At 37.5% G+C, this 20,425-nt stretch overlaps 1 protein-coding gene across 5 annotated transcripts in view; it reads right to left on the reverse strand.

Moving 5' to 3' along the window:
- Nucleotides 1–15,107: 15,107 nt before the first annotated feature.
- pacsin1 (protein kinase C and casein kinase substrate in neurons 1) overlaps nucleotides 15,108–20,425 on the reverse strand; it is a 162,908-nt gene continuing 157,590 nt past the window's right edge. For all 5 annotated transcript variants that reach the window (XM_004910694.3, XM_031896856.1, XM_002938965.5 and 2 more), the window contains one exon: nucleotides 15,108–15,664. In XM_004910694.3, coding sequence (XP_004910751.1) covers nucleotides 15,555–15,664 — 110 coding nt within the window. In that variant the 3' untranslated portion in view covers nucleotides 15,108–15,554. The remainder of the gene's footprint in view (nucleotides 15,665–20,425) is intronic.

Raw genomic sequence — 20,425 nt, forward strand, 5'->3', positions numbered from 1 at the left:
TCTGTGGTCTTGTATATTTTGCTTTGATTTATCTGTGTAAACAGTTCATCAGACAGCAGAGTTGTAATTTTAAAGGGACTTCAGTTTATTGGCTCATTTTTGGGGAAAGGCAAAATAAAATGACGAGAAGTATGTATAGGCCCACTGGTACCAGAAAAAAAAACAAGCTAAAAAGTGGCTGTAAGTTTTATAAAATAACATAAATAAGCTTTATGTTTAAAGCTAATCTTATTCAGCAAGTCATGTACCCTTTTTCAAGCAAAACATTTTATAGACGATAGATTCACTTTAAAGGTGTTGTTAAGTAACATAGTAAGTTGGATGCATGTCCATCATGTGCAAACACAATGCCTATATATAACCTGCCTAACTGCTAGTTGATCCAGAGAACAAAAAAACCCGTCTGAAGCCTCTCTAATTTGCCGCAGAGGGGAAAAAATGTCTTCCTGACTCCAAGATGGCAATCGGACCAGTCCCTGGATCAACTTGTACTACAGCTATCTCCCATAACCCTGTATTCCCTCACTTGCTAACAAGTCTTCCAGCCTTCTTAAAGTTATTACATTTATCAGACAGTACGACTGATTCGGGGAGGGAATTCCAGAACTTCACAGCTCTTAAATTTACAAATATTTAAACAGAACCTCCCTTCTTATAAATGGCGTGGGTGCCGTCATGTCAGTTGGAAGGACCTACTGGTAAACTTTTTCGGACGTTTGCACGAAAAAATCGGAAAGGTTTTACCGCTGTTTACAATTGTTCGGTACGAAAATTTCGTGACTTTCGGATCGCCAATACGATATTATCGTGACTAATATGATTTTTTCATAAGCATTTTCGTGATATTTGCGATCTTACGAAATTTTCATTTCCAATACGATTTTTTCCCATTCGTGATTCGGATTCGTGGATTAGTAAATGTGCCCCTTAGTGACAGTTTTAAGGTTAAACTCCATATAATATCCACTCATCAAAGTACACCAAGGGTTATGCGTGGGTTAATCATCCGGTAAAGATATACTGGGGTTGGCATCTAGCCAGGGTTCCCATATTTTCTCAAAATTCCCAGGTGCTCCCTGGGCGTTATATGTCAATTTGATCAGTGGTAGTGTTCCATTTATTAGTTCTATCCATTGCTGGATTGTGGGAGGGATGGGGCTCATCCACCTCATTATTACTACCTTTTTTGCATAGAACACAAGGGAGCGCAGTAATGCTCTAGATTTTTGAAGGGGTACTAGTTCGTCTATTATTCCTAACAAACATACCTCGGGGGACCTGATGCTAGGGAGAGACAGATGTTTGCTTATATATTGGGTAACTTCCTTGCAGAATGTTATTACCTTAGGACAATCCCAGATCAAATGAAGGAGGCCTACTTTTACCTGTCACATTTCACACATTTGGATCTTTCTATTTTCCCCATGGCCTTGAGTTTCAGAGGGGTAATCTATACTTGGTAAATCATCTTAAATCATTCTATCTTAGTGATATTAAAAAAATGTATACGTTATCAGTTGCTTCTTCCCACTGATCCTCATCTAGGGATGGAACAGTTGCCATCCATTTACATTTTGCCTTATCAAATGGAGCAGGATGCGAGGCCTGGATTATGCTATACAGTTGGGAGACAAGTTTGGTGGGGTCTGAGGCCCAGAGTCTGGCTTCCCATGGCAGAAGTGTGGGTGAAAGCTGGTAGGACCTAAACTGGGAGTAAAATGCATGTCTCAATTGGATATAATGGAAGAACTGAATATCTGGCCCGTTGAGTTTGACCTATATTTATACATAGTTATCATGTTACCTCTTAAGCGCCTCTTCTCGAGTGTAAACAAACCTAACTTGGACAGTCTTTCTTCCTTTTCTAGCATTTTCCATACCATTTACTAGCTTAGGTGTCCTTCTCTGGACCCTCTCTAATTCAATAATGTCCCGTTTGAGCACTGGAGTCCAAAACGGAACAGCATATTCTAGATGGGTCCTTACCAGCGCTCTATAAAGAGGAAGAGTAACACCCTCCTCCAGTGAATCTATACCCCTTTAAATATAGCTCAAAACCTTTTATGCCCTAGCAGTTGCTGCCTGGCATTGCTTGCTACAGTGAAGTTTATTATCTACAAGGACTCCAAGGTCCTTCTCCATTATGGATTTGTCTAGTGCAGTCCCATTAAGGGTATATAAGTGGCTTGCATATTTTTACATCACAGGAGCAGAGTTTTGTGTCATCTGCAAACACTGATACATAACTTACAATACTCTCCCCTAAGTCATTTATGAACAAGTTAAACAAAAGTGGATCCAGTACAGAACCCTGAGGGACCCCACTGAGAACCTTACTCCAAGTAGAGAATGTACCCTCTGTAGCCTGTAGCCAGTTTTCTATCCATGTGCAAATGACTTCACTAAGACCAATAGACCTTAGTTTAGACAAATCATACTTTTAAATGATTGTTTCAGTATAAGCTTGGTTCTACGATAACTAAAAGATCTTTTAAAAACCGTATGTGTATGGCCAGCTTTACAATATAAGACATTCAGCTTATGCCTTTTTCAAAGCGGATGTTCACCTACAGACAATAGTCTGAATTTGAAATGCCCCATCAGAAAAAAACATTTTTAAAAATCATCATTATTATTTTAAATGTTAAGTTTTGAGGCTATAACCCATATAAGCTGCAGGCTGCCCAAACAGGAAGTTCACACTGATCTGCTTACTGGGCATGCCTTTCCAAATCAAAAATGAAATGCTTCATTTGCATTTCATAGTGCAGGGGGGGGAAAGGCATTTGCAAAACAAGTTCATTGTGAACTTTTTCACTGGGCAGCCCGACATGTCCTGGTCTGGGAAATCCCCTACAAAAAGCAGAGAGGTGAGAGTTTTAGCAGCTCTGATCCACAGCTTATATGATCTGTTGCTTCAAAACTAAACATTTTAAATAAATAAGATTTACAAAAATGTTTTTCCTCACAGTGACACAATAGTCACAGACTATTATCTGAAGGTAAAAATCCCCTTTAAACAGAAGTAATTCACATGCCTCATGCCTTAAAACCAAACATGAGAGGCTTTAAACCCCTTACTTAAAGGGGATTTAAACCAAAAAAAAATACATTAATATAAATTTACTCTGAGTGCTTCTCTGAGCACTTTTGAAATTTACATTTTCTATTTTATAGAGACATTAAGGAAAATGTTACATCTCCAGCCATAATTCCTTAATTGAATTACCTCTCTTTTTTGGTTTTGAGGCAGTGCAATCTATCATGAGGCACATGAATACCTTCTTTTTTAAGAAGGCTTTTGTTATAAAAAGATACTGTGGGGGCGATTCACTAAAGTGCGAAATAACGTGCGCTATTTATAGCGTGCGGTAAAATTTTTATTGCGTCTAAATTTTCGCGGCTTATCGCACAATTCACTATTAGCACACTTGCGCTAATTTATGTGCGATACTGCATGCGATATTTTTGTCGCTGTAAATAACGTGCGCGGTATTTTTCGCATGCACGCTAATTATCGCAAGTGCTATTTGTCACGACATTACACACGTGGCAATCAGCAGCATAAAACTGGCGACATTTTGCCCTGGCAGAGCACAGAAGTGCTAGAGAGGTGCTGTATAAATGTTTATTTGCAAAAAAACCCCCAAAAAAACAATAAAAAAATAAGTAAGAAAAAAAAAGAAGTGCTAGAGATAATAAAATAGGGGGGAGGGGGCATTTAAGAATATTTAGCCAAATACTTAGGGGTCCGTTTGCTAAAGTGGCTTAAATTAAGTGGGAGATTTTAGACACAGAATAAATGGCAAATATGTTATGGGCACTTTATTAAACGGGAATAAATATAATATTGCAATTATTCTGGCAACAAAACATTTGATTGGCAGTTAATACGCTACGTACTAATTGACACAAGTTTTACTATTCAGCAAAATGGGCTAAAGACAAAATTGTTGGCAGAATATTTGCAAAAATGTAACCCATATAGCATATTGATGCTGTTACTGATAAATGTAAGAGTGTAGGGGAAACTACATGAAAGTATAGAATACCATATCAAGGAAGGAAAAATAATTAGACATTAACCAGTTCAAAAGTAGAAAAATAAAAACTTTTATTCTAACAATAAAAACTTTTAAAATAGAAAAAAATAGGAAAAATAAAACTTAGGGCTTGCTGCCCTTGCCTCTTCGGCCTCTGGTGGTGCTGGGGCCTGGGCGGGTGCTGGGGCCTCAGGGGCCTCTGGAGCCTGGTCAGCCTTGGGGGCCTCTGGAGCCTGGTGGGCCTCGGGGGCCACAGGAGCCTGGTGGGCCTGGGGATGAGGCGCTATGTCCAGCTGAAGTTCTGTGAGATAGTGTTGCAAGATGTTATTTTGTGTAATATATTATACATATATATATATATATATATATACATTCATACACTATCATAAATAACGAGGCCCCTCACAACAACATTTTTTGGGTCCCCTCCTCCCACGCCCCCCCTGTGAACCCTCACATCAATACAAAGGACACACAGACATTGTTAGCAAGGCCCCCTAAAACATTCGTGGCCCTTCCCCAAATGACTCATACTATGGGCCGCTCCCTGCTGCTTCCCCCCTCCTTTAAACTTATTTATGTATATATACAATACGAAGTGCTGGGAAGGTTCACACCATAAGGAACAATAATACCTGGGTGCATGTGGCAAAACAAAATCTAGACAGGCATGGGGTGACGACACACACAGGATTTTCACAAGGAGTCACGAAGATGTGAAATAATATTCAGAGGTTTATTGTGACCAACGTTTCAGTTCCTCACTGGCATTATGGTTGAAAGTGATGGACGTATGTCTTTTTTCAACCCAACTTACTATGTTACTATGTTACTTTCGTCATCCCTGACATTTCTTACATTTGTACTTTTAGTTCAAATTACTTGCTAAATCTTTTACTGAACGTATTCTGTAAAAGCATAAAAAAGTACAATAATTACCTTCCGCTATTTCAGTGACCAGATCTGAATTCCTGCACTTCAGGTCCGACCATATGCGCTGGAGTAGGCGGAGGTCCACATCAAGGGCAAACCTGTCGCGCAACCCATCTTGGAGGTCGCGCAGGATTGCCCTCTTCCTCTCGTTGACCCCTAAGCGCCCCAGCGGCAGGCTGTCATATCCTGAGCGCAGGAAAAATGTCACAATATAGCGCCTCTCCCCTGGTAGCAGATCAGATACCCCAAGCATGATGCTCTCTGTAGTGTGACTGCAGGCTCAATGACACAAAATGGCCGCAAGTCGCACATGTCACAAGATTACAAAATCGCTACAAAATGTCCGCAAGTCGTGAGATTACAAAGTCGCGACAAAGAAATTGCCAAAATATACCTAGTAATGTATTTTGTGCGACTAAATATTTACCGCTACAGTACTGCATATTATGGCAACTAAATATTTACCGCTACAGTACTGCATATTATGGCGACTAAATATTTACCGCTACAGTACTGCATATTATGGCGACTAAATATTTACCAGTACAGTACTGCATATTATGGCGACTCATTTACTGTACTTTTCTATAATTTATCGCCTGCCTGAAGTAGGTGTTAATTTTCGCATAGACCAATGCGATATTTAGCGCGCCTAAGTGTTTGTGAATCATGCGATCGTATTCTTTTCAGTGCGAAAATTAACGCATGCGTTAAAACGAACGCATGCGGTCGCACAAAAATTAACGCATGTGATATGGCGACTTAACGCACGGGATAATACTATAGTGAATCGCGCGCTAATTATTGCGTCTATTTTAACGCAAAAAACGTGCGATAAAATTTATCGCACTTTAGTGAATCAGCCCTTGTATGTTTTAAAGACCCCAACTGCATTTAACTGTTATTATTACAAGGGTCTACAAAGTAATCAATCCCTGATTCTGGCCAGCACAACATACTGAAAACTCTTGGTTACAACAGGCAGACTTCAGGAAGGGCAAATACCTCTAATTTCAAACCTTTAATTTATGTAATGTTTGGAGCAAAAATGATAACCTCACATACTGACCTCAGGAAGTTCCCACAAACTAGTTAAACAAAAGTAATCTTTAAGCCAGAGATAAACAGTCTAAAATACATTTTACAAGTTAACAGATTGGATTCATCAGCTCATGTATCTTTTGTTTTCTATTTGTATTTTATTTTTCAGTTTAATATGTGTAGAGTTACTTACCAGCGATACTGGTTTTTCCATTATACCTTGTTCCCACCAATTTGGAGACAAATGCAAAGTTTCATTGTACTTTTACTGAATATTTGTGCATATGAACATAGATGAGTGGTGTCTGTGAGTGTATAATCAATAAAAAAAAGTCTTTATAAGAATGTTGTCAGCTTGTTCTTGGTGCAATAAAGACACACATGATTGCCAAGCCATACTAACCTGCTAACAGCAGGAGTCATGTATGTTCCATCCACCTCATCAGATGACATGGCTAGCGTTACTAATCTTTGCTTACTTTCTCACAAATCATGGTGACAAGAAGAAAAGACATGAAACCATATATTTTTTAGACTGTATTTCCCATTTTATTTGTTTTTCTTGTATAGTTATTCTTTATTTGGCTGCATATGTTCTGTTGTATAATATAAATATCCACACATAAATGGTACACTGTGCATACAGGAATGCACACAAAATTATGTACATACATACATCAAAAATGAGATGAAGTGATTTTATGTATGGTAAAGACAAATTTTGTATTTCTCAGGCAAGCTATAAAATACAATGACCACAAAAAATAAATATTTTCATTGGGAAACTATGAAAATAGACAGACCAACTATGTATCTAGGGAGGTTGTTGTTGAGATCATATGTAAAATTGGTAAGTATCATACTAAGCCAGAAATTCTAACAAGAAAACAGAAAAGAAAGGCCGAAAGAAAGGTATGAGGGGAATATCAGCTTTTAAAGATGCTGTTACTATTTACACATTAAAAGCTTTTTGTAGCAGAAATCATTACGTCATTGGGTATAGCAAGTTATAAGAGTTTAATACTAGGTTGTTGACATCTGTACTTTTTGCCTAATTTTTTTATTTTTACTCCTGTTTCTCCTATTTATACTATTGTTACCTATCATTTGCAGTAAAATGAAAAAATCACATACATCAGTATACGATTTTAGCTTACACACATCCCTTATACATATTGTACATTTTGTCATTAAATTCATTGCTACTTAGACTGTTGCTGTCAATACAATTAGTTTTTGGTTTGGGAATCAGTTATAACAGCACAGCTTTTGTGTTTTAGGCTCCAGCACTTATATTTTGGTGCAATACTGTGTCCTGCAAACGTCTTAGCTAGTAAGTTTACTAGCTGTTAATAGCCACTCAAATTTAGGTGGAACAATTAAAAAGTGTGCTAAAGGGTTACTTAAAGGAAAAGAATAATCTAAGTGAATTTATATACCCTTATGAATGAAAACAGGAATGGATGTACTAGTTTAAACACAAGTATTTATTTTCCATCTTACATGCCTTGAAGCTAAATAATGTGCCTTGAGCCACTCCATGTGTTCCTATCACTAAATATGCATTGTTCCACATATAGCTTTTCTTTCCAGCACTGAAAAAAACAGGTAACCTAGTTCATCTGCAAATATGCATCAGATACAACTGGCAACTGAGGGGAGCTGACAATTCCTGAACAGAAATGACAAATGATGCATATTGCAACTCTAATGAAGCAGTCCATTTGGAATATGTAGGCTAGTAGACACTGATTTGCAACACCACCTGGTGCACATTTTCACCTGGTGCTAGTGGCTAAATTCCTCAAATATATACAGGAACAATTTTCATTTTTGAAAGTTATTCCAACTAACCTTTGGATAAGCTAACAGTTAGGAAAACTTAATTTAGAACTTGATGGATGTGTGTCTAAATGACTACTTTAGGACAGGTCACCTGCTTATGCCCAGCTCCCCTCCTGCCCATACCACTAGTTTTAGAATGAAGGAACCTGTATTGGGTGGGCAGGTGATTTGACAGATGTCATTCTGATACTGAGCACCAGAAGCAATTCTATGAAGCAATTCTAACTTCTTTGCATCTAGTGCTAACAATTCTGCACTGACTGCAGAGTGCATCACCACCTCATGGCCACAATTATCTTGGCATTGTGGGAAAACACTGCATTGTGCATTGCACCTTTCTCACTGCACTTGTACTAGTGAAAAACCCTATGTGCAATTGTGTTGGCCCATCTAAACCAGTACCCTTTGCTATTTTTGTTTTTTTTTTGTTTTTTTCAGAATAAAAGTAAAATAGCATAGAGTTTGAAAAATGTATTTCCAAGCACTGTTAACTATTTCTGTTTCATTTCTGGCAAACAAAACCTTTAATTTATGGAAAGAATTCAAGCTACAGTACACTCAAGATTAGAGCGCTTGTATAAAAAGACACAGAAGAGTATCAATTATACATTATCTGAATGATTTATTCAGATTTAATAGTTTGGGAAAGTATTTGTCTGATTTATATATGAAAATGGATGAGATCACTAATCATTGAATTATTAAAATGCATACTGTAGATATATGAAATCTGAATCTCTAATGTTGTGGGGACAAAACAGAATTTGAAAATGAAAACCTTTTTTTGTACAGGTATAAGATCTTTTATTTGGAAACCTGTTATAGAGAATTACGGTAATAGACTTTAAAGGGTTGTTCACCTTCAATGTCCAAATAAAAGTAAAAAGACCACTGTAAAAGCTACTTTTTATACCTGTTAAATCAGTCCTTCTTCTGTCTTTCCAATCAGTTTTCTGAAGGGTTGGAAGTGGGCTATTCTGAACCTGACATATGCTTACATCATCACGTCCAGCAACAGTAGTACACTGAAATTGCAAGCCCTGCAAAAAAGTGCCCCTCAAGCTCGAGAAAGGGTCCAGGGGGGCCCGAAATGTTGCTCTTGTTTTGTATGTAATTGGGCAAATAAAACACTTTTTTACACAGCTTGCAATTTTAGTGTGCTGCTGGATTTTTTTGCTGCTGAGTATTGACCCCCATGCTAGGTGGGGTTCTTACAGTAATTTGTGCATGATACCCTTCCGGGTATGCTGACAGAGGGTTGAGCAGCGTCAGACTGACAGGTGTTAAGTCTGCTTCCAGTACTATGCATGACATCATATAAGGAAATACAAAAGCAACTGTAGTGTTTTTAAGGGTCACTGACCCACATGGTCTATGCAGAAGTGAAGGATCAGCTAGGGAGCAGATTCTGAAGTGAATATCTCTTCAGCTGCACATGTTTTGTTCACAGGTACATGGCAAAGATTGTTCTATTAATGTGAACTGTTACATTTGTAAATGTTGTACAAAGATGAACAACCCCTTTATTGCAAATAATAAATAGTAAATAATAAATAAATCTAATTTTTTCAAATTATTTCCTTTGTCTCTGTAATAATAAAATGGTACTCTGTACCTGGTCCTATTGAAGCTGCATAAATCCCTATTGGAGGCAAAACGATCCTATTCTGTTTATTTAATGTTTTAATAATTTTTAGCAGACTTAAGGTCTAGTGATCTAAATTACAGAAAGACCCTTATCCAGAAAACCCCAGGTCCCAAGCATTCTAAAATTCATTTTTAGTCAATGTCTTAATTTGCCTAAAAGGTTTTTCCAATACCGTAGACTATTTATTTTATTTATCTCAGGGATATTATATTAAACATAGAAGTCAAGGACATTTGGGTTTAATACATGGTTTTAATGAATGTTTTATCAATGGAGTCAAAATGGGTAGGATGTATTTCTAGCAAGAGGATCAGCAACATATGTTTCTAGATAATGTTACTGTCAATACTAAATCTGTTTTGCATTTCCAAGTACAACCTATGAACAAAATACCTTTCTTCTATTATAGGTGACATTTTTACATCAGAAGAAAGTAATCAAGACACAATATAAAGAAAATTAACTCCCACTGTCAAGCAGAGACAAAAAATAGAAATACATAAAACTACTTTCTCTTGCCTCACTAATTTTATTGTTTAGCTTATGTTTGGCATTCACCCCACCTCACTGACATCCCAACCAGTTTTGATCATAAAGTCTGTAGTATTTTCATTCATCTATACTTCTAATTTTCACTGCCTGTAAATCATGTTAGCATGAGTTATAAGAGGTACACACTGTTTATATATAAATATATATATATTTTGCTCTCACTATTTGAATATATTAACATTTATATCACATCATGTACAAGAATCAGTCTAATGTTTGTTTTCTTAAAAATAAAATGCAAATGAAGTGAAGCAGTGAAGTGCAACTGCAAAAACAATAAGCAGCTAGCTGAAAATATTTAACATATTTTGCCATAACTTAATAACAACATATTTATTTTCTAAATATTTATAAAAAATCAGACTGCTGCCTAAATACTAACATTTTCTAAATTATATAGACTTGCACACGGCTAAGAATATACACTACACAACATTGCAAATATATATTATGTTAAAAATAAAAGGTAAACTAAATGACAGCCTGATATTAAAGGATGATCTTTTTGGAATCACCCCAGATAGAATCACAAGATAGTTATATAATTTCCCTAAAAAATGTAAGTTGCCAGTGCCAGTGCTAGGTGATTTCCATGTATTGTACCTGTGACATTTTATATTACTGTATACTGTAATGCAAAGTTACATAAATCTGCCAGTAAAAGCAGAATGACCCCATAATTGTCTCTAAATTAACCAGTTCCTACATGGGTAATTTAAATTCACTATATTTTCTGAGTGGCTAAGGCAATATATCTTTTCAAATATTTTCCAATGCACCATGTTCCAAAAAAATCCCAATTATCTAGAATGAAGCTGCTATTTTATAAACTTTTCTGTTTATTTTTAATTGGCACAAATCCCAGTGTTTAAATGCACAAAATATTATGCTTTGGTTTAGCACGAGAACACCTTTATAATATTGATTTGGATAGATGGATAGATAATACAAACAAAGCACTCTCACAAAAATATCCAGCCTGGGTACCAATTACATTATTAGAATAAGTTCATAACCACATAATTAACACATAATAAGGTTTATTGAAATGCCATCATTTTGATAAAATTTCTCAAGCAAAACAGTCACTGGAGCTGTGCTTATGGACTTTAATTAATTCAGCCCTTTTGTTAAAGCGGTGGTTCACCTTTAAGTTAACTTTTAGCATGTTATCGAATTGTCAATTCTAAGCAAATTTTCAATTAGTTTTCAGTATTCATTTGTTTTGTTTTTGAATTGCCTTGTTCCAGCTCTTTGTAGTTTTCCTGAACTGAAAATGAAATAACTAAAAAAAACCACAAATAAAAAATGAAGACCAATTGCAAAATTTCCCAGAATATTACTCTTTGCATCATACTAAATTAACTTAAAGGTGAACAACCCCTTTAAATTAATAGTTCAGTGTAAAACTGGGTAAAATACAGTACCTCACAGTAGGTTAATGATAAAATTGAGGAATATTGGCCTAGAACATAATATTTGTAATTGGATAGAGAACTGGCTGAAGGATAGTGGATTACAGAGAGTGGTGGTAAATGGAACATTATTAATTGGACCAGTGTTGTTAGTGGAGGGCTGCAGGGGTCAGTCCTTGGTCCTTTGCTTTTTAATTTGTTTATTAATGACCTGGAGGTAGGCATAGAGAGTACTGTTTCTATTTTGATGACACTAAATTGTGCAAAACTATAAGTTCCATGCAGGATGCTGCCACTTTGCAGAGCGATTTGACAAAATTGGAAAACTGGGCAGCAAGCTGAAAAATGAGGTTCAATGTGGACAAGAGCAAAGCACTTTGGTAGAAATAATAAAAATGCACGCTATCTACTAAATGGTAGTTTGTTGGGGGTATCCTTAATGGAGAAGGATCTGGAGGTTTTTGTAGATAACAAGTTGTCTAATTCCAGGCAGTGTCATTCTGTGGCTACTAAAGCAAATAAAGTGCTGTCTTGTATAAAAAATGGCATTGACTCAAGGGATGAAAACATAATTTTGCCTCTTTATAGGCACCTGGTAAGGCCTCACCTTGAGTATGCAGTGCAGTTTTGGGCTCCAGTCCTTAAGAAGGATATTAATAAGCTGGAGAGAGTGCAGAGACGTGCAACTAAACTGGTAAAGGGGATGGAAGATTTAAACTATGAGGTTATACTCTCAAGGTTGGGGTTGTTTTCTCTGGAAAAAAGGCGCTTGCGAGGGGACATGACTATTCTCTACAAGTACATTAGAGGGGATTATAGGCAGATAGGGGATGTTCTTTTTTTTCCATAAAAACGATCAACGCACCAGAGACCAGCCCATTAGAGGAAGGGAGCTTCCATTTAAAGCAGCGTAGGTGGTTTTTCACAGTGAAGGCAGTGAGGTTGTGGAATGCCCTTCTTAGTGATGTTGTAATGGCAGATTCTGTTAATACCTTTAAGAGGGGCCTGGATGAGTTTTTGAACAAGCATAGTATCCAAAGCTATTGTGATACTAATATCTACAGTTAGCATTAATGATTGGGTACCCCAAGGCTCTGTACTTGGGCCGTTGTTGTTCTCCCTTTACGCGCTGTCTTTGGGAGATCTTATCAGTTCATTTGGCTTCAAATACCATCTGTATGCTGATGATATCCAAATTTATCTGTCGACCCCTTCGTTAACAGTTGAAACTGAGACTCAAATCTCTAACTGCCTCCTGGCTATCTCTAACTGGATGAACCATCGCCACCTCAAACTCAACCTAACAAAAACTGAACTAATGACCTAAGCCTGGTCCTACCCCATCCTTTTCTATCTCTATTGATGGCACCCTCATCAACCCCGTCGATTGGGCGCGTTGTTTGGGGGTGATCTTTGACTCCAGTCTCTCCTTTTCTAACCACATTAACACCACTGTCAAAACCTGTCACTTTTTCTTACGCAATATTGCCAAAATTCATCCCTTTCTTTCTACTGCAACAGCTAAGCTGCTCATGCATGCTCTCATCCTGTTAAGACTGGACTACTGCAACCTGCTATTAACCGGCCTCCCTAACTCCCACCTTTCCCCCCTACAGTCTATATTAAATACTGCTGCCAGAATTCTCCTCCTCTCATCCAGGAGAGTTCAGGCCCTTCCCCTGCTAAAGTCCTTATCGTGGCTTCCTATTAAACAAAGAATATCTTACAAACTTCTTCTCCTAACCTTCAAAGCCCTCCATTCCTCTGCTCCTCACTACATCTCTTCCCTTGTGTCTCTGTACGTTCCTGGTCGACTCCTTCACTCCTCGCAGAGCAATCGCTTGGTTGCGCCCCCCACTACTACTGCGGTTTCCCGCCTTTAACCTTTCTGCCTTGCTGCCCCTTACATTTGGAATGCCCTCCCTGATTTCCTCCGGAGAGAATCCTCTCCCAGTCTTTTTAAAACTAAAGTTAAAGACTACCTTTTGGAGCACTCGCCCAGCACCTGATCTGGGAATCAGCACTTATATTGTAGTGTCACCCACTGTGACCTACAGCACTTATATTTGCCTATTTGTGTCTGTTAGTTACTCTCACATATAGATTGTAAGCTCTACGGGGCAGGGACCTCCTTCCTCTTGTGTCCTCGACTCTGTCAGGATCAACGGGATTCGAACCCCACTTGGGGTGTTCCTGACGGCATGCATTTGCCTCTATAGCCACTGGAGGCATTTGGGCTCTGTCTGTTTCTTCTCTTGTCTCCTACTTTCTGTCTGCTCCCTTTCCTCCGCCCACCTCATTAACCTCATGTGTTTCCCATCTCCTAATCTTCACCCTTTATAAGCCTTTCCCTGACCATTGCCCCTTGCTTGGTCATTAATTGTCTCTCGTGACCCTGCCTTCGTGTTCCCTGTTCCTGTGTCTGTTCTTGTTCCTGCTGGTTCCAAGCTCCAGTTCCGTGTCCTGATCCTGCCTTCTACCTTGTTCCTGAGTCCTCTCTAGTCCTGCCTTGATTTCCCGGTTTTGACCTTGGCCTGTCCTTGATTTCGTTTGACTGCCGCTTGCCCTGACCTTTTGCCTGTTTTTTGGATTCTGCCTCTGCCTGCCGTTCTACATTCAGTTTGTATATTCATTGTGTGTTCGGTTACATCACTAAGTTTATTAAAGTTCTTCACTTTCAACATGGCCTCTGACACCAGTTCTGTGACTTATGGTTACACTCTGGGTTACCCAGTCTTCAGGCTCCCACCTTCCTGGTACTCCACAGCATCTCCTCAGGGAGATCGTGACAGACTCTTAACTTATTGCAGCTGTATTTATCTATATTTATTGTTATACTTTGTTTTTATCTATTATTATCTTAACACCCTGTTTGTATTAATGTACTCTTCTGTACAGCGCTGCATACATAAGTAGCACTTTATAAATAAAGATATACATACATACATACATTGTATATATAGTTTATGTATGTGATAGTATAGATCGGTAAGTATAGGTTTGTGTGTGCTGGGTTTACTGGGAAGGGTAGAACTTGATGGACTCTGGTCTTTTTTCAACCCTATGTAACTATGTAAAATAGATAGACTGTGCAAAATAAAAAATGTATTCAATACAGTTAGCCAAAAATGTAATCTATAAAGGCTGGAGTGAATGGATGTCTAACATAATAGCCAGAATACTACTTCCTCCTTTATTGCTCTCTGCATGCTCACAAACTAACTGAACAGTTATGTCCCATGTACCGCCCCCACAAAGTCGCTGACTAAGAGGTTAGAGGGCTGAAAGCTGGAAGTAATGTTCTGGCTATTATGTTAGACATCTGTTCACTCCAGCCTTTATTGATTACATTTCTGCCTAACTAACTATATTATAAATACTTTTTTTTTTGTGCAGTCTCTGTTTTACCCATTTACACTGAACTATTCCTTTAAAGTAAAAACTAGCCTCCAGTGGCATGTTACTAGGGGTGTCACATGGCTACCCCTGGTAATTTTAAGAGCCAAATTTCTCTTTTTTAACCAGAAATGCAGATTTTCTAGTATGAGAGCACAATAGCTACTTAGATATTTATCCCAATTCAGTTTGGTTTGAATAAATATAAGTGGTAAAATAAGTGATATACATAGTGCTACTCAGAAATGATCTTGTTTGTATCCCTATGAAGAAGTAATATTAAACCCTATAAAAGGAGTTTTTGTAGACACTGACACTCAATACAGAGAGTGTAAATATGTCAAGAGTATCAAAGGACAAATATTCAAATAAGAATATATAACAAGGATCCCTTGCCCTTACCTTATCCTGTCACATTAAAGATAATGCATTAAAAACATGATGTGTGCAATATGTCAATATGTGTAGAAAACAAAGTGACAGAGCAGGAATTGTGTTAAGATAAACACCCATTATGATTGCAATCAGGAAATATCAGGATAATGCTTTACTGCCATCTAAGCACTACTAGTACTATTTTTGCAGTTCAGGACTGCGAGGTATGGTTGGTAGCATAAGTGGGGGAAAAAGGAAGTTTTCTTAAAGGATGATGTATAGTCTGATTAATGTGTCCAGGTGCCTTTATATGGACTCTACATAATTGGCAGGATAGAGGCCCTGCCGCCCACTGTCCAGTTGCCCTCTGCACCAGCCCTGCTCGTCTTCATCCTCTAGTTTGGTTAGTTCCTCACCTTAAAAAGAAAAAAGAAAAGATTAGCAGGTATTACAATATATCCTTTTAAAATAACCTTCATTGTGCAGAAATAATTTGTAATTTCTACTTTTCTGAAATCAGTCATATACAGAATTTAAATGTTACCTATATGTTAAATTTATAAGAAGTTATAAATGATATCTACATTAGAATTAATTTCCAACTGCAGAATTGAGTGCTTTAGCATGGGTGGATTGTCTCATAATGGTTTGAATATCAGATAAATCAATTCCAAGTCTTCAAACTGCTATATATCTCACAAAACGGCAGAGGTGAGAGAAGAACTTAGCTTTTCTGAAGAGAGGGCTGGCAAGATGTTGATCACTTCTAAGGACGTTTAATGGAAACACTTTCAGACTGGGAACTAAAGGCTAAGATATGGATGAATGTCTTTACAGAAAGAAGTTTGGCAATGTTTTGAATGGTACAGGGAAACACCCAAGTCATTCTGTTGCTAATACTGACCTACTAAATGGCTCAAATGATGATTGCATAGAAGTATGCCTACATGCGCCTGTCTCTATCTATAACTATGTTGAAGTGTGATCTGCTTCTTTTTAAAGACTGACAACAGTTTTAACAGTTTTGGTTTCCATTACCTCATCTATAGTCCATCTGACATTTTCACTCCATTCCCTGAACTGACTGTATTTTAGCTTCTGCTGAAATCTGCTTTATGAACAACTCCATTCTCCATTAAACTGCTGGGGGCTATTTAACATATTTTTGAACTATTTTAGGAATTATTTCTAGCTATATGAGACCTCTTTTTATATATATATTTGAATGAGTCGATTAAAGTGGCTGGCCAACCTACCCATACATTTAAAGTATTCTTAATTCTTGGTGTTCTATATTTTCAGTTCTTGGTGTCTGGATGTCATTGTTTAGGCAGCATAGAGCTTTCACTGCGAATGGGTGTGTCAGCATGTCCTCAAATAAATATGTACTGCTCTATGAAATTTCAGAAGTTGATGTAAAATATGTCATTCAAATATTTTCCCACCCATTTTATCTCCACATATAGTTATACACTAAATCAATCTACAGGGCATTGCCTCCATCTCTGATTGAATCAATGAATTCAAGGCACTAAATTTAGGAATTAGTTTACAATATACTCCAGGCATCCATTCAATATCAGCAGTTATGGATCCCGCCTTCCCCCGGGCAGCTCGCTGGTTAAATTCTATGGTTTGAGTGCAACTTGCCCTGGACCCTGCATCTGAATTTTAGATCTCTCACTGGGTCAGATCCCCTGCTCTCACATAGAACAAATAATCTGCTTACCATACAGCTCCTGCCCCAAGTCTGTAGCCAGGGCGAGACACAATTGTCAGAAATCCACAATTTGGCAGTGCACCCGAGATAGTTTAAAAACCACAACAGTTAAAGTTTAAAAGTGTTCAGTCTTTATTAGCAAGCACATCTATACAGCTCAAAGTCTAACATGTTTTATGCTAGCACACTTCCTCAGAGACCTCCTTCCCTTAGTCAGCACAGGAAATATATACCCATAAAACCTCCCATAAAATAACCACATAATTTGTCTAAATAAATACAACAATTAATAAATTGATTAATGAATTAATAAACATATCTTCCACAAGCCTATCCAATGTGCTGGTTCATCAGAATAACATTGTTCAGTATACTATTAATGGATCAAACATTGTATTAAGCAAAAATGTATTGTAGGAATGTTAAAACACACTTAACTAAATACATTGTTGCAGCCCACTGGTTAAAACATTTCCACTCTCAAAAGTAGCAACTTTTATCAAATGTCCGATTTAGTTCTTGTGGTTGCCTAGTACAAAATTTATAGATCCACTTAACTTCTGAAAGTAACAGCTTAGATTGTAAATCACATCCTCTAAGTCCTACGGTCATCCTTTCTATTCCTTTCTAAAACCCCCAATTAAGGACTAGTCCACTGGTATGAAAAGCGCTAGACCTCAAGCTGTATAGATGTGTTAATAAGGACTGAATGATTTTAAACTGTAACTGTTGCAGCTTTTCTACTATCTGGAGCGTGCTGCCGAATTGTGGACTTCTGACGATTGCCTCCATCTCTACTCTGCATGCACTGAATGCCAGCTGAAAAGTCCTGTTGCTCCTACTGTCTGACTCTGAATGACATGCAAGTTAGGGGTGGGCAAAGGCTGGGAGGCCTTGATTCTTAAGGCAATCTGCAAGTATCTGTGCACTGAAATGAAGTGTCAAGCAGCAGGCTGTGTGTGTGCAAAGTTCTTTTTATATAGGGAGTCAATATAAAAATACAGCCCTGACCCTAGTTTGTAGTGATATTTGAGAGAGACCTTAGATTATTGATATCCAGCAAGGTAACTTGATAACAGAAGTACCACTATTAGAACACTACTTAGAAAAAAAACAATATTTTATGTGGCAATATTTTTGTGGAATGGGTTCTCTTAGCCAGAAACCAATGTCTAGAAAGCACCAAATTGTGGGAAAGCCATCTCTTATAGAGACCATTATAAGAAAATAATTAAAATATTTTAATATTTTTAAAATTTTTAGTTTAAATTTCTTTTAATGATTTTCTTTTTCACTGCAATATTAAAACAGTTCCTTGTACCAAACCAAGAGGCAAGAATCCATATATTGGTGGCAAAAACAATCCTATTGGCTTTATTTAATGTTTAAATTATTTTTAAGACCCTATACCCAAAAAAACCCAGGTCCCAAGCATTCCAGATAATACATCATATACTTGTACCATTTATTGGCTAACTTATACATGTAAGAATGCAAGCTTTTGGTATTTAAAAATAAAATCTCTTTATCAGCCATTAAATGTTTACAATGTTACATTTTTCTGTACCAAAACTAAATATATATATTTGTTGTGTACAAAGAGTGAAAGTAGGATGCTGCCTATATCAAAGTAGAACTCTGGCAAGGAGCAAAAAAGACATATGGATTCATCTCTTCCTTGTCATCATTCCTAGCATAGTACAGCATAAATATTTAGCAGGGACATATGATGAGGCCATTTAATGCTGTCAGGCCTTTTGAATTGTCCTACCACAATATTGGTTTCTTGGAAAAAACAGTCCCTGAAATTTACTGGTCATAAATGCACACAAAACCTATTTAAACCACAGTGCAGTGTGTGATATTTTCTTTAATTTAGATTCATCCACCCTGTCTGATTATAAACTTTCCCAGTAATACAGTTACCCTGAGGTCACCAATACTTGGAGGGTCCTGTATATATCCAAGATATAGTCCTGTAGTAGGACATTTGCATAGTCGCCTAACTATCCTGATTTTTGCGGGACAGTCCCTCTTTTGACAGCTCAACCCTCATTCCCTGATTCATACTGAAAACTACCTCATTTCCCTTTGATCTCCTGCACTGAATGCTAAAAAAGATACACATTTAATTAAAAAGTAGCTTTTGGCAGAGAGCCCAGAAAAGTTAACAAGCTTCAGTTGCACTTAGAAACAATGTTTCTCACATTTAATTAAATAAGTGGGCTTTTGGCAGTTAAAATTAAAAAGCCACACCTGCACTGAGATACAATTGTAACTAATAAGCTAAATAGATCTCTTGGGGGAGCTGAGACTTGCAGGTTAAAGAGCAATTTGAGCTTTTTTAACAAAACTGTAATAACACATAAATCAAGACCACAAAACCCCCAAAAATGTGTTCCAACTTTAAATAACCTGCTAAATTTAGTCAAATGGGAGCGGTATTTAGGGGATGTGGTTGCAAAAATGGACGTGGTCAAAAAAATCTTGCCGCACTGCGCCCAGCATTTCTTTTTGTCCCTCTTTCTCTTTTCAAAATGTTGGGAGGTATGCATTTGAGTTGGGTACATAATGAATGATAGGAGAATGTACCATGTATTCCGTGTTTCACATAGGAATGTGGTATCTGTACCCTACCTGTGATAGATGTAAGCATATAGGTCCAATACTGCTTTTTGCCTACAAGGAAATGTACTCCATCTTCTGGGGCCCTCAGACAACTCCAAACAGTAAGCTGTATAAGGTTTGGGCATGGTTTGTATGAGAGAAAGGGGTCTGTTATGGGATGTATTTGCCTATCATTCATTTTTTTGGATTATTGGTTGCACCTCTTTTGTGTCTGCAATACCACCTTAAAAGATAACAAAACTCTTAAAATGAATTTGGCTATAAATGCCATATTTTATATACTGTACTTACTGCACCAGCCTACAAGATAGTGGCTGTATGTGCCTGCACCTGGATGAATTCAATGCTTCCAGGTGCAGGCACAACAAGATTTTTTAAGTCTACAGGCGTATTGTCTGCCTGCACTTATCCACAGGTTGACAATACACCCCCATGTGTCCTTGCCCTAAAGGTATGTGGTTGCCTTGGTCCCACACAGAGATTAGTTGCCGGCGGTAGATCTCTGCTACAGTGGGCAACTAATCTCTACTAAATGCCTTTCCATTGGCAACAAAGGGAATCACCATTGGAAAGGCCTATGCATTGCACAAACTTGAAAAGCATTACCAGAGATCTATTGCAGGCAATAATCTCTGCGTGGAACATCAGCTTTAGACTTTAGTTCTCTTATAAAACCGTTAGTAGCATACAATTGTTCTTTTATCTATCCTTGTTTTCCCTGAACATGGTGCTTGCTATTACTATTTATTTATCCATAATTTATGGTATGTAAGATATATTTGATTTTGATAATGTAAATAGTTGGTTAATGTTTAAGTTCAGCCAGCAG

Source organism: Xenopus tropicalis, chromosome 2 (genome assembly GCF_000004195.4).
Source record: "Xenopus tropicalis strain Nigerian chromosome 2, UCB_Xtro_10.0, whole genome shotgun sequence".
NCBI classification, from domain to species: Eukaryota; Metazoa; Chordata; class Amphibia; order Anura; family Pipidae; genus Xenopus; species Xenopus tropicalis.